Here is a 14,730-nt window from a genome sequence, read left to right as displayed (position 1 = left end):
TTGAGCATCAAAACAAGTGACTATATTTTCTATAAGGCCATCATATATGTATTTTGGTTTTTAGTCTTATATTTAGTAATGTATTTATTTAGGGACAAGCTACTATAATATGCGACGTTTTTTTTTTTAATTTGTTTTTAATTGTGTTGATGTTTTCTTTATATAAATTTGGTAATTAACTACGTACTCTTATTATTGTTGATTAATAATTGTTTTTTTTTTAAATCTAGTTATATACAATATTTGTTTATTTTAATTTTTATGTTATTAATTTAATTTATGATAAATTTTAATAACTATAATATATGTATGATGATGGTAATAATTTAATAAAAGTAAAAAAAAAAGCTTAAAAAAATTCTAGATGCTTTTTAATGTCTACATATTTTGCACATTTTCATATTTCAAGAGTTTCCCGCCATACCATAGGTTGACACGAATAAACGCAAGACAACAAAAAGCGTCGCTAAATTTTATTATGTGGACATGTAAAAGCGTCGCTAAAAAACTACGCACATTTGGGATAATGCGCGAAATACATAATTTTCGACACTTCGTATATTAGTCGGGACAAAAAAAAGCGTCGAGAATCTCGACGCTTTTTTGTGTCCCTCGAAATTCTCGACTCACGTATTTTCGACGCTTTTTTGCAGCGTCGAGAAATATATTTTCGACGCTTTTTAGCGTTGAAAACAGGCTTAAAAAGCTTCCAAAAAACACGCTTTTTGTAGTAGTGAATTATTCCTGCGATGCTTCCCTTTCTCTTTCTAATATTTATGTTAGTATCATGTTAGGGTTAAAGCTTTGATTTTTATTGTTTAGTGACATGCTAGGGTTTGTTATTAATCTTAGTTTGTTAGTATCATGCCTAGGATCTTGCTATTATTATGCCTTAACATGATTATGATGATTATTATGATTGTTATTTTATTATTATTATGTTGCTTGATATTTATTATTACTGCTTGATCACATCTTTTATGCATGTTTAAAGGGAATTGGTACTTGTAATCACGCTTATATAAGTTAATTAATAATCTTGTTTAGGTTAATAGATGGGCTTACTATATTATACAGTGGATTCATTACATCCCGCCTGAAGGAGATACCCGACTTCTTTGGCTTTCGTTTAGCCAACTAGTGAATGCCTGAGAAGGGGGGCTCTCGTGCTTCACTGGATAAAAGCACCAGTCTACCGCTTTCAATACAGCGAGACTTCGCCGATTGAGAATATACTTTGAATAGATAGTAAGAAGAAGGCATTTTGACTCTCTTTCTAGTGGGCTTGGAAGGAAGCAGAATATCCTTCGGTTTACCATATGGTTAGTGGGCGGTATAGGTAAAGTTCCAGGGTATAGGAATCCTCTTAAACAGAAGAAAAGTCCCTTTCATGGGTAGTAAGCCATTAAAGGAGGGGAAATGGGTATAGAACTAGAATCGATAGGATCAAAGGACTTTTTTCCCCACGATGGGAGAGAGGAAGCTTCTGGACCACCTTTTTCAGCCAGATAGCGAGCAATCACTTAGCAATGAACACTAACTGAAAGCGGCCGAGAATGAGTACCTATCCCTTACGGGAATCGAACCCGTGTCTTCGACATGAAAAGACGATGTCCTAACCACTGAACGAAAGGGACCAAAAAGCCATTCTTCATATACCTCAGCTCCGAGAATAGAAGTGGTTCGTTTTGTTTCTATACGCAATTAAAGATTTCGTTTGTGTTCATGTTGGCGATTTCTGATGTGAATTCGGCCTCACGTAGCTCGCCTTCCTACGGGTTCCCTTGCCGATCTAGTGACACACCAACCACGCCCCTTCCCTTTCTCCGATCATAAAGCTGATTACAATTTAAGTGATCGCCAATAATAAATTTGTTTGTAATTACTCTGCTTCTTCGTCATTACTCTGCAAAGAGTCAGCCATGGCAGGAACAAATTCTATGGAGCTGTAATATTTTGATGAATGCAATTATGCAATGACAAACATCCTTTTGTGCTAATTTTGCCAATCAATTATACCACTTCCAACATATAAAAGAAACTTGTTTAAATTCATTTTCATTAATAGACTAACAGGTCAACATAGTACATGAAATTGAACAATTACGCAAAACGCATCCCCAATTTCGAAATTCATTTTATCCAATTGGTTATGAACCCTAATTTTCGATTACTTTAATTAATTGTTCAAACTTTAAAAAATAAAGAAATTCGTATAAATTCTTGCTTGAATTGCGTTTTCCCTTTATATTTGATGCAATTTTGATGGAGCTTCAATTGGTATTGGCAGAAAGGAAAAATCCCAATTCCTTGCGAAATAGAAGCAGCGAAATAATAGAAGCAAAGGAGTAAGGGAAGTGAATGGAGGGAAAAGGGGGAAATGACGGAGCTTCAATTGGAATTGGCTCAAAGGAGAAGACCCAATTGCTGTAGAATTGAAGCAGAGTAATGACGAAGAAGGAGAGTGGAATGGAAGGAGAAGGGGAAAAAAATAAAGGAAAATGTGGGTTTAGTGGGTCATGTGACTTGTCCATACAAGTTAACGCCGGAAAGATGAGTCAATGGTCGGAATTCGGGTAGGGATGGGACTTAACAAAAAAAAAAATTAAAACACATATGTTTTAGCAAAAAAAATAAAATTATAAGATGGTTTTCAACAAAATTTGGTTTTTATAAGATGATTTTCAACAAATTTTTCTAAAATATATAATTAAAGTATTTGAAAATTTTATTTTTTGTTTTAAAAATCATTTTCGAAAATTAAATTATAATTATAATTTAGAAAATCAAAAGGCCATCATCGTTCTTCATTGTTATTTGTCCTTCATTCATAATCTTAATTACACAAAGTTTCATAAGTGACTGGCCACACCGTACGGCCAGTCATAATTAATTTTATTTTATTTTTATTCTTTTGTCTCTTTTATTTTATTTTTATTCTTTTGCGCAATTTCTATGTTACTCCCGCAGTACCGTCAGCATGGCACTCCGGGTTCTCAAACGACGGCGTTTTTGCAGCTGGGGCGTTAAGTATATAATCAACCTGCTCTTTCTCCATTATCACTCCTTCCCAATTTTCTCCCTTCTTGATATACTTTTTTTCCTCTATTTTTTCAATTGCAAATTTTTCTCTCCGATTTTTCTCTCAAATCAATCACTCTTTTTCCTCTTTTCATCAATTACTTTTCTTAATTGAATATGATTTTGCGAAATTTGCTAGGTATTGAGGCCGATGATGCTCGTTGTACTGAATTTGCTCTTGTTGATTTTGATGCGGAAATCATTGTTGAGCAAGCGGACGACCATGAATTTGATTCATCATCAGCAGGTGAAGCTTTTTAATTTTATTCAAATCAAATGATCGTGATTTTCATGAATTGGATGTTATCTTTTTAAATTATATGTTAATTTTGTAAGATATTGATGTTATTCTCTTTTTTCAGTAACGTTAAATTAAAGTTATTTTTAATGAAGTATATGTTATTCTAAAATTGTAGATTGCATGAATTGGATGATATTTTGTAGATAACTTACGTTATTTTTTTTTTTAAAGAAATTGATGTTATTCTCTTTTTTCAATTAATAATTAAATGTTACTTTTAATGAAGTATATGTTATTCTTAAATTTTAAATTGCATGAACTAGATGTTATTTTGTAAATAACGTATGTCATTTTTTAAGAAATTGATGTTATTCTCTTATTTTTAGTAATGCAGATTAATTAACAAACAAATGTTATTTTAATGAAGTATATATGTTATTCTAAAAGAAGTTTTTGTTATTTTGCATATTTGATGATTCTTTCAGTTGGTCAACACGTTTACTCAGAAGCAGATACATCTGAATTGCTTGATGCTGAAGTCAAGGATGCTGATGAAGCATATAATCTGTATAACAATTATGCTTATAGGTTTGGATTTAGTATTCGGAAAGGGAAGACAAGGCCTCGAAATGATGGGACTGTATGTGCAAGGGAGTTTGTTTGTTCAAAAGAAGGGTTTAAAAAACAAAGTCTTCCAAAGCGATATACTAAGACAGATTTTAGGACTGGATGCAAAGCTCATGTACTGTTTGCTGTTGATAAGTCAGGTGTCCATCGTTGTAAAAGACATGTTATGGACCACAACCACAAATTGGTTGATGTTGATAAAAGACATTGGTTAAGATCTCAAAGAAATGTAAGTAAGGATCAATTGGATATGTTCACTTCCTGGAAAGACAATGGTATGGGTGTAAGTGATGCATATCGATTTGTTAGGAAAGAGAGTGGTGGTTTTCAATCAGTTGGTTGTGTTATTAAAGATGTTTATAATGCAGTAGGAAAGGAAAAGAGAAAGAAGATTAAAGGTTGTGACACTAAGCAGTTGTTAAAGATGTTTGCTGAGAGGCAAACTAAGGAGACTGACTTCTACTATGATTTGGAGCTTGATGAGAAAGGGCACATCATTAGTTTCTTTTGGAGAGATGGGATTATGAAACGAGATTATGAAACATTTTCAGATTTGCTAGTGTTTGATACAACTTATCGAACCAATAAATATGCCATGATTTGTGCTCCGTTTGTGGGAATGAACCACCACAATAAAAATGTCATGTTTGGAGTTGGGTTTCTTTTGAATGAAAAGCATGATTCTTTCATTTGGTTGTACAATACATTTCTAAGATCTATGGGACAAATTCAACCTATAAATATCATGACGGATCAATGTCAATCAATGGCCAAAGCTATTTCTGTTGCTTTCCCTAATTCTTGTCATCGTCTTTGTACTTGGCATATTGGTAAAAATGCAACAAAGAATATTCCTCACTTAAAAGCTTTGAAAGGATTTAACAGTATCTTCAATTATGTCTTGAAGTATACTAATATAGAAGCAGAGTTTGAGCATTACTGGGCAAGGTAATTATATTTAGTATTATTTAGTTCATGTTATTCTGATTAGTGTTTCATATTATTTTATTTTTAGAATATGTTAGCTCGTGTATAATTACATGTTATTTTATGTGGGCAAGTTATTTTTAATGCATGAATATATCATGTTATGTTGAATCTTTTTAATGTTATTTATTTTAAAGTTTCATGTTATTTTATTTTATACGAATTATAATATTACTGCACTTATGGCTTTATCTTGTGATGTAGGAAAATTTATGTTATTATGTAGAAAACTTTATGTTACATGAGGTTTATATGTTGTGTTATTCTCATTTTTCAGAATGATGGAGAAGTATAAGTGTTGGAATAGTAAATGGCTTCAAGGGATATATGATTTGAAAAAAAAGTGGTGTCCAGCTTATTCCAAAGAGTACTTTTCAGGTGGTATTTTATCCTCTCAAAGGAGTGAAACAACTAATAAGTCAGTTTCACACAGGTTATCAAAAACAGATGGTTTATGTGATTTTTATAGGCATTTTAATGATGTTGTTGATGAGTGGAGGAACGATGAAAATGGGGATGATTTTGAAACTTCAAATGGTAATCGATATCTTGCATTTGCTGAGGTTAGATTGCTCTTGCATGCTAAGGAGATATATACAAGGGAAATTGGTTTGTTGTTTGAGGAAAATTACATAACTACAAATGCATATAAACAGAATATTTTGGATATTAGAGATTCTGTCTTCATTTATCATGTTTGGCGTGAAGCCAAAGATCATATTATGCATGTTGTTACCTTCAATTGTAAGGAGGTTAAAGTTGATTGCACTTGCAAGGGGTATAGTGAGTCGGGTATATTGTGTGTTCATTCGTTGAGGATCTTTCTTATTCATTGTATCGAAAAAATTCCTGATTGGTATGTGTTTCCTTGATGGACCAAATCGGCTATGGAAACTAATGGAGGAAAGGAAAAGGTGACGAATGATCCTAAATTTGTTCCCTCGTGTGTATGGAGAAATTTTATTATTAGGAACTTGGTCCAATTGGTGAATTCTAGTCAAAATGACTTGTGTACTAGGAAAGTTATTGACTTGTGTTATGAGAACATGAAGAAGGAAATTGAGGATTTATTAGCAACTTCAAAACAATCTGGGGAGCAAGAAGCTGAAAATAATTCTGGTAGTTTACCCAATGAAAATGCTAATTTGTCAACTTCATGTAGTGATCAACTGCTTCTTCCTACTACATATGATAATGTGAAAGATCCTACAACAAGAAGGGAGAAGTATGTGAGAAATGATAGACCAAAGAGTTTTGTGGAGAAAAAATGTAGTCAAATCAGGTCATGGAAGTATAAACAAGTTGCATATATCGAATATACAAAGGATAAAGCTCAACTTTCTATCCAGGTACTTTTTTATAAGTCCTTTTATGATGTTCAAATGTTATTTCATGTGTTTATTATGTTACTTGATTTTATAGTTATGTTATTTTATTTTTGATTTTATAGTTATGTTATTTTATTTAGTAAGCTATGTTATTTTTAACGAGTTTAATGTTATTTACTAAAGTTTATATGTTATTTAATTTTGCATAATTAATTTTTTAACTTCTTACTCTTTTTTGTAGAGTCAATATGATCTTCCACCTGGTGGTATGATATGTCATCCAAGAAATCACAATCAAGGATTGGAAGTTTATGTGCCTGATAATTACTTTAATGTTAGCTTCCTTCCTCCCGAGATTCTTTAAGGCAGACTCTTTGGAATACATTGTTGGAGACTATAATTAGATTTTTGAGGCTACAATTAGAAATACATTCTCAACTATTGAATTACAATTTTTTTATTGATTTGATACATAGAATACATTTAAAATTTTAGTTGAATAGTTATATGGTTTATTTTTTGTCAATGTATTTCTTTCATTAACTTGAAAACATAATAAGAAATATTTTTTAGTAAATAGAATCTTGATTTTATGCATTTTTATGTTTGTAACATAATCTATGAGAATCCCAAAATAATACTCTATACAATAAAAATTTAAGGTATGCAACAGTTAACAAATTAATGAAAATAACACTCAATATAAAGGAAATAATATTCAATATGTAAGTAACATGTGTATCGTGTAAGTCAACACTTGTAGTTTTATGAATTCAATTTACATATCATTTTTCAACTATAAGAAATATTGGATATATGTAAGCTATTGTTTTGGTTTTGAAACATTCAAATTATATGTAAGCTACTATCATTTGATCATCTTTTTTCTTCAGCTTTCTCCTTTGATCACCCAAAACAACTATCATTTCTATCATTTGATCATCTTTTTTCTTCAACTTTCTCCTTTGAATGTACCCTTGCATATTTCAAGACTTGGTTATGAAGTGTATTTTCCTTATGCAATAGAATCTTTGCACAATATTTTACGCGAAGCTTTTTAAGCTGCTTGAGCTGCACTTCCTGAAAAATAAAAAACACAAAATCTATTAGAAAAATAAAATAAAAAAAGGATTGATGAAAATAACATGAGTTGTACTTACATATTTAGTTTGTAATCCGCAATCCCATTCTGTGTCCTTCTCTCCATTATACGTCTCCATATGCTTCATTAAAAAAATTCCACAATCATCATAGTTTTTGTTGCTTCTCCATTTCATGTTTAATGTTTTTGTTGATTTTTTCTCCAAATTGTCTGCTTTTGCTTGGTCATATCCTATATTCCGAAGGAATTTGGTGAACATTCTCAACTGCATTCAAATCAGCAATACATCAGCATATATATGTAAATCAATGCATTTAACATAGGAGTACATCAATGAATTTACCAGTTGTTTTCGGTGGTTATCATATTTGTTCTTGAAGGATATTCCTTCTTCCAAAATTCTATTATCCAGTAATTCAAAAGCTGATTTTTGCATGTCAATGCAAAGAAGATAATAATGATCACCTCTAACTACAGGGAAGAAAACCTGAAAAAAAAAACAATAATATATATATATATATATATATATATATATATATATATATTAATATAATATCAAGTCATATCAAAATAATATTAGTATAATGATAATAAGTTACCATGCTTAATTTTTTTATCTTGCAAAGTAAATCAGTATCATCTGTGTTACTTTGATCGATCAACTCATTTTGTAATCTATCCAAAAAAGCATCAATTTCCTTTTGCTTCTCAGTGTATGCATTTCCAAATAATATAACCTACAACAATAATATATATATCAAAATAATATCAAGTCATATCAGAATAATATCAAGTCATGTCAGAATAATATCAAGTCATATCAGAGTAATATAAAAATATTAAATTAAATTTTGTACTTACAAATGGATATGTGGAGAAGAAAAATCTTCCTGGTGCTGTATCTTTTCTTGACAAGTTCTCAAAATTCATAATGTATGACCAAGCATCAATAATGTTGCTCACTATGTGAGTGTCACCAGACATAGTCAACATTTCTTTCCTTGTAATTGTTGTCTTATAGTCTTTATAGATTTCCTTTCTTTTGTTTCAAATTAATAGACATGAAATACATAATTATTGTTAGTAAGAATAACATTAACTCAATTCCAAACTACAACTATTTTACCATAAAAAAAAAACAAGAACTCATAAAAAGTATAACTTACTCCATTGGAAGTTCATTAAAAAATGCATAATCGACAACCATCTTCCTTTTGTGGGGTATGCTCTTGAAGGTGTCACTGTTTTTTGCCAAGATTGGTGACCTATATGAAGCTGGAAGTTTAAGTACAAGCCTTTTGGCTCTCCTTTCTCCACGAATGATTTCCTTACCTTTCCCTTTACCACAATCTGCTACAATATTAGACTAATATAAGACATAACATAAGATAATTTCAGAATAACACAAATAAGTCATATAATAATATAGAGACATATCAGAATAATATAAAATCATATCAAAATAATATCAAGTCACATCAAAATAATGTTAAGTCATATTAGAGTAATTTAAAGTCATATCAGAGTAATAGTAAGTCATTTTATACTATACTATTACATAGCTAGATTTATAAATTATCCTTACATGATTTTAGAGTCTAGAACATATATAGTTAAGCTATTTTATAAATTACATAATTAACATATGTCAACTTCAATTGTTACCCTTTTCTTCATTTGATCCCGGGAAGATTTGATGAATTGATTCCAGAACTGGTGTTTCCATTAAGCTTGAAATATCCACTTTCTCATGAGATTTTGCCCTCTCTGGTGTAGCTGTAGTAGCCACTTTCTCAAGAGGTTTTTCAGTTTGAACAACATCTTTTGCAGCAGTTTTGGTTTCAGTTTGAACAACATCTTTTGCAGCAATTTCGGTTTCAGTTTGTTCATCTGGTGCTGCAATTTCATTTTCAGTAAGAACTTGTGCTGCAATTTCAGCAACATTTGTGACACTAGTTCCAATGTTGAGATCCAAATCCAAACTTACATCACCAGCATTACTAGGTGTTTGAGACTGACTCAGATGAAGACTAAACGAAGGAGGAGATATTGATTTTTTCCTTTTATTATGAGGATTTTTGAAGTTCTCTAAAGCCTCCTTCTCAAATCTTTTAACTTCTGCTATAAAGCTCTCTGTTTTGAACGGATAAGTGGTTTGACTGAGTATGGAAGGCTCTCGAACATCTGGAGATTGTGACACTTGTTGTTTCACTACTCTATTTTTCTCCAATAGTTTTGCAGCCATAGCAGCCATGTCATTGGCTAAGTTGCTGTCAGATAGCAATTTTCTTGCTTCTCCAATCATTTCATTCAAATCATCAAAGTTTCCGGCAAGTACTTTTGCCAGATTACTAAACCTCTCCAAGAACACCTTAAATACAAAAACATGATATTTTATAAGCATTGATATTCCAAGTTAAAAAAAAAAAATATTCACATGCTTCAATTTATAAAATAACATTTATTAGTTCTAAAACAATATTTCTACTAATAAAAATAGTATGCTTTTATTGTAAACTAATATGTTCAATGACAATAATAACATGTTTAGTAACTGAAATAACATATACCTTCAACAAAGTTAATGGACTTGAACTACTTGCTGCTTCAGTTTCTTTTTCTCCAACTGTCTTGTCTTCTTCTATCAATCATAGAATTTCTCCCTTTCCAAACCCATGTTTTTCTTCAATTGCTATTCGATTCTTGATTCTTTCTTCATTCTAAACAGAAATCAAAGGAATTCTTCTTGGCTCTTCTTTCAATTGCCTTTTAACTCTATCAAAATAGCATATCTGAAACAATAAACAATGTACGAGTATAAAGAATATTATGGGGTAACACTAGTTTTAAATAAAATAACATAAGGTATGCTTAAAAATATCATAAATATAAAACAGAGTAACATAATTAATATCACAAGTTTAAAACAAAATTATAAAATAACACAAGAAAATCTTAAAATAACATAAACAATGCTTAAAATAACATTATTTTATTCCTAAAGTTAAATTTTACCTGTAGGAATGGAAATGGTCCTGTGAAGTATCCATCCTTTTTTGCTTTCCATTCTTGAGTTGCACTGATCAAACTAGTCAAAACAAACGTGTTCCAGTTCAAGTTTTTGACATTCTTTAAATCCATGCACTTATAAAGGAACTTATACCTCACTAAGTTGTTTTGGTTTGATCTTATGCAAGTGTTGACCAATGCACAAATAAAGCTCATTCTCCACATATCACTTAGAGGGGCTTCAATCAACCTTATATTCAGCCTTTTGTTCATAGGGCTGCTTTCATGTGTTCCACAAAAACTCCTCCAATTCTTAAGAAACAAACTCCATTCATCTCTTTTTTCAACTTCAAATTCAGTTTCATTTTCAATAATATCTTCCAGATTAGGCTTCATAGGAAATCCATACACCCTATTAACATCCTCTAAACATATCTTCAACACCTCATTATGTTGAAGAAAGATTTTGCAACCATCAGGATCAAAGCTGTTCACCAAGTTTGCCCCAAATGAGGTGTTGTGCAAAGGTAAACTAAGATCCAAAAACTGACTAAATCCCATGTCCTTTATAGCATTTGCCTTGCCTTCTTTATCGGTTAAGAAAATCTTTTTTTTGGTTCTTTCTATAACCATCTCAACTTTTTAACTCCTTCTCTTCTTTTCTTCTTCATCCTCTTCTTCAACAAACTCCTTATTCCCCTTTATCATATCTAAAACAGTCATGAATTGAACAGGAGGAACTTTGATCCTAAGACATGTACCTAACTCTCGCTTGATTTTCACACCTTCATCCTCCTCACTTTCACCATCATTTACCTCTACAACTTCATTTATTTTCCCTTTCTTCTCTTTAGGCTCCATTATCGCTTTCCGTTTTGTACATTCTGTTTTGATAGGGGTTTCTTTGGTAACAATTTCTGTACAATTCTGCTTATTTACTAAAGCCATTTTTCTAGACACGCTTCCTTTCTTTCTTGCTACTTGTTTTACCCTCTTTTTCTTAGGCAGCTCTTGCTCATTCTCAACACTGAAATAATACAAACATTATAAGTAAAAAGATAAAGAAAAAACATGAGTATAAAACTGAATAACATATTATATGATGAAAATAACATAATATATGATAAAAAAAATAACACTAGTTTAAACAACTACATCATTGACTGAGTAGGATATGTGTAGCCAAAGCTATATACTAGCATATGTGAATAATTTGCTAAAAACCCTCCCATCATATATGATTGAAAGAGCAAAACTAAAATTATACTTAAAAATCTAAATAGCATTGATTATTAATAATTGAAATCAAAAGGATGATTGTGATCCACCACTTGTCTATTCTACTATATAATACTACTCCCTAGTTGCATCCTGCTATAGTTGATTTCAACAATTAATTATGCATGTTTAGTTGTTGCATCGGATCAATCAATATTATTAATAGAATGCCAATTACTTGCACATCATACCAAACCCATAAACAAGAACATAATTAACGAGTTTTAAGGGGCTAAGCTTGGTACAGAGAGGCTAACAATTCTATCCCTCATTCTTTTTCATCTCTAAATAACAATTCTACAAATCTAAATAATATCATCTACAAATAACAATTCTAGAAATCTAAATAATATCATCTTCAAATAACATATTCATGAGAACAATTAATCATCATCTCAACTACTGGGCAACCAATGCCGCTAACTATTGAGTAATAAAATAAGAAAATGGCCAACAATATGCACAAAGATCAACTCAAAACCTTCGTATTGACTAATGATGTAGTTTCAGGACACTAGTGTCTAACTAAATAATTTAATATCATCTCCAAATAACATGAAGCTAAATAATATTCACTCAAATTAGATGTACTTACTCATCATTGTTAGTTTTTCTCTTCTGTTTTTTCAACTTTGCTGCACATTGTTTATCTCCATCTTCATTATCATCTCCTACACCAGATCTGCAAGTGTTATTTAAAATTAAATGCAACAATTCAAAAATTAACAAAAATTAAACCCTTATTAGCAAAATAATTTTAAGCAGCAGTCGTCTTGGTAGCTGAAGATTCAATGGAAGCAACAGTAGAAGCCTTCACGGCCGCCATTAAAGCTCTGCATTTACCTCCGATTTCTCTCAAAGTCGCCATTGATGAAGAACAATAAAGCTGATAAAAAAATAATTTACAATTAATCAAATACTTACTTCTCTTGATGTCGTTTAAAGTATTTTAGGTTAGTTTTGGGCATGCTTGAGGAGAATTTTTGTCTTCGATGGATGCAATTTAAGAATTTTCAAGAGTTTCAAATAGTGAAATAGAGAGAGAAAAAAGAAGAGCGATTTTTTAAAACTGAAAAATAGATATGCTTTTCCTCCGGATTTTTAAATATAAGGGTATGTTTTTATGTTATTTCGTTTTGGTAAATAAATTCTAGCGCGCTTTTTTTAAGCTGGGTTTTTTAGCCCATTTATTGGATTGGGCCTGGAGTACAATAATAGGTACTCCAGGAATACCTAATACCAATTGATTCTTTTGTCTCTTTTCTCTCTCCTCTTTTCTTCTTCTCTAAGCTTAGATCCTTCATCTCATTTACTCAGAAAACACAAATTCCGCAACCATCGTTGATAGTCGTCGTTGTTGAAGCTTCAACCCAACCTATGTCTCCTCGAAGCTCCAAACCCTAACATTTCCCCCAAATTTCAATAGATTGGGGTACAAATTCATCAATTTCATTCCTATTTCCTATTGATTTTTGTTCCTCCGTCGTCGTTGTCTTCATCTTCGTTGAATATTTCATTATGGGAGAAGGCGTTAATCTGAGGGTGTGTATTTTGGTGAAGTCGAAATCTTAATATATAACGGTTGAACACGAACAAAACGCCATTGTTTTCATTTTGTCGGTCATCTTTCTTTGTCTTCCAGATCTCATAATAATTTGTGCACTTTTAAGATCTTTATTTTTATTTAGTAGACACTAATTGTGGTAGTTGGAATAGATAGTTTATAGTTAGAATTGGATCCTCGTTTTGGTATAATTTACCTAGAAAACTTCTCTGTTGAATTTTGGTGTAATTTTACCTAGAAAACTTATCTGTTGTGGTGGTTGGAATTGGTGGTGGTGTGGGGTATGTAGTGGTTTGTGTGATAAGTGAGGTGCAGCATGTGGGGGTGTGGGGTAGTGGTTTGTGTGATAAGTGAGGTGCAGCAGGTAGTGGTGTAGTGGAGTTTAAGCTTTGAGGTGGTATAGGCTTAGGGGTTACTTACTTGGTTAAGGGTTACTAGGGAGGTTACTAGGGGTTAGTAGATGAGTTTTTTGAAGGGTTACTTGACGGGTTACTTAAGTGGGGTTACTTGGTCGGTAAGGGGTTACTAGGTTGGAGGTTACTTGGTTGGTTAGGGTTACTAGGTCCGGTCAGGGGTTACTTAAGAGGTTACTTTGGGGGTTACTTGGGGGGTTACTAGAAGAGTTACTTAAGTGGGGTTGGTTACTTGGAGGTTATTTTAGGGGTTACTAATAAGACACCCTGTCGCACCGTACCAGAAACGCATTGTCTTAATTAACCACCCCCAAAATCTTGTAATAGAAATCCCAATTCCCAACTATACGTTATTTTTTTTTTTAAATATGGATTTTATTTTTTAGGAAAGATTTGTGGAATTCTTATCATATTATTTTAGCAAAAAAAAAAAAAAAAAATGGGATTATTATCTTATTATTTTGGAAAAGATATTTTAGAAATCTTGGACATATAAATTAGTACCTATAATTTTGGTATATTGGAGCTTAGCCTTTTATTCACCTTGTTTTTATGGTTATTAGATGTAGTTCTTCCTTATCAACCAATCCTGCCATGTTCATCGGTAGATTATTTAAGCACAAATATAATACGAGTACATATGATTAATAAAAAATTGGCAAAAACGGATTCCTTAACGATAATTAAAGCAAATTCATTTGTTAAATCAAGTAAGCAATTATTTCCATTCGAAAAAAAAGTAAGAAATTATTTTTTTATATAATAAATAAAAAAGATGGGTCCTAAAATAATGAATGCAGATGTATATGGCTAAAATTATGGATGCAGATATGTATGGAAAATAAATTAATGAAGTTAATTAAATATTACCTATATGATTAAAACTAATTGTTAAGCGTGATTTATGGGTGATTGGGTGTTACTTGACTAAGGCCCCATTCTCTTCACCTTAATTTTGCTGAACTAAAATTATTTTTATTGAACATAAATTATTTTGCTGAACTTAAATTATTATTACTGAACTTAAATTATTTTTACTGAACTGAAATTATTTTTGCTGAACTGAAATTATTTTTACTGATTTTCTATTATAATTCTTC

The 14,730-nt window shown here is 31.4% G+C and overlaps 3 protein-coding genes and 1 non-coding gene across 6 annotated transcripts; 2 read left to right on the top strand and 2 right to left on the bottom strand.

Moving 5' to 3' along the window:
• Window positions 1-1,565: 1,565 nt before the first annotated feature.
• TRNAE-UUC lies at window positions 1,566-1,637 on the bottom strand. Its single transcript has one exon. It is a non-coding gene; the product is annotated as a tRNA-Glu (tRNA).
• Window positions 1,638-2,884: 1,247 nt separating this feature from the next.
• On the top strand, window positions 2,885-5,047 carry LOC110688900 (protein FAR1-RELATED SEQUENCE 5-like). Its single transcript, XM_021865658.1, has 2 exons — window positions 2,885-3,328; window positions 3,808-5,047. Exons 1-2 carry the CDS (start codon window positions 3,199-3,201, stop codon window positions 4,899-4,901), a joined length of 1,224 nt encoding a protein of 407 aa, XP_021721350.1. The 5' UTR covers window positions 2,885-3,198; the 3' UTR covers window positions 4,902-5,047.
• Window positions 5,048-5,217: 170 nt separating this feature from the next.
• LOC110688890 (protein FAR1-RELATED SEQUENCE 5-like) lies at window positions 5,218-6,628 on the top strand. Its single transcript, XM_021865650.1, has 3 exons — window positions 5,218-5,792; window positions 5,955-6,285; window positions 6,506-6,628. The coding sequence occupies exons 1-3, from the start codon at window positions 5,218-5,220 to the stop codon at window positions 6,626-6,628; spliced, it is 1,029 nt and encodes a 342-aa protein (XP_021721342.1).
• A 377-nt stretch (window positions 6,629-7,005) lies between these two features.
• Window positions 7,006-14,335, bottom strand: LOC110688857. Of its 3 annotated transcripts, none has more exons than XM_021865614.1 (12): window positions 12,578-14,335; window positions 12,249-12,335; window positions 10,530-11,402; window positions 10,382-10,454; window positions 9,937-10,158; window positions 9,032-9,737; window positions 8,533-8,716; window positions 8,228-8,405; window positions 7,966-8,103; window positions 7,710-7,853; window positions 7,425-7,631; window positions 7,006-7,344 (listed from the first exon to the last, which is right to left on the bottom strand). In XM_021865614.1, the coding sequence occupies exons 6-12, from the start codon at window positions 9,669-9,671 to the stop codon at window positions 7,204-7,206; spliced, it is 1,632 nt and encodes a 543-aa protein (XP_021721306.1). In that variant the 5' UTR covers window positions 9,672-9,737; window positions 9,937-10,158; window positions 10,382-10,454; window positions 10,530-11,402; window positions 12,249-12,335; window positions 12,578-14,335; the 3' UTR covers window positions 7,006-7,203. The 3 variants fall into 3 exon arrangements, with proteins under 3 accessions (XP_021721306.1, XP_021721309.1, XP_021721308.1); XM_021865617.1 differs by having other exon boundaries at window positions 10,382-10,445; XM_021865616.1 differs by having other exon boundaries at window positions 10,382-11,402; window positions 12,249-12,324.
• Between the last annotated feature and the right edge of the window lie 395 nt (window positions 14,336-14,730).

Source organism: Chenopodium quinoa, unplaced genomic scaffold, assembly GCF_001683475.1.
Source record: "Chenopodium quinoa cultivar QQ74 unplaced genomic scaffold, ASM168347v1, whole genome shotgun sequence".
Taxonomy (NCBI): domain Eukaryota; kingdom Viridiplantae; phylum Streptophyta; class Magnoliopsida; order Caryophyllales; family Amaranthaceae; genus Chenopodium; species Chenopodium quinoa.
Note: the sequence above shows the minus strand (reverse complement) of the source record. Positions and strands in the feature narration are given on the sequence as shown.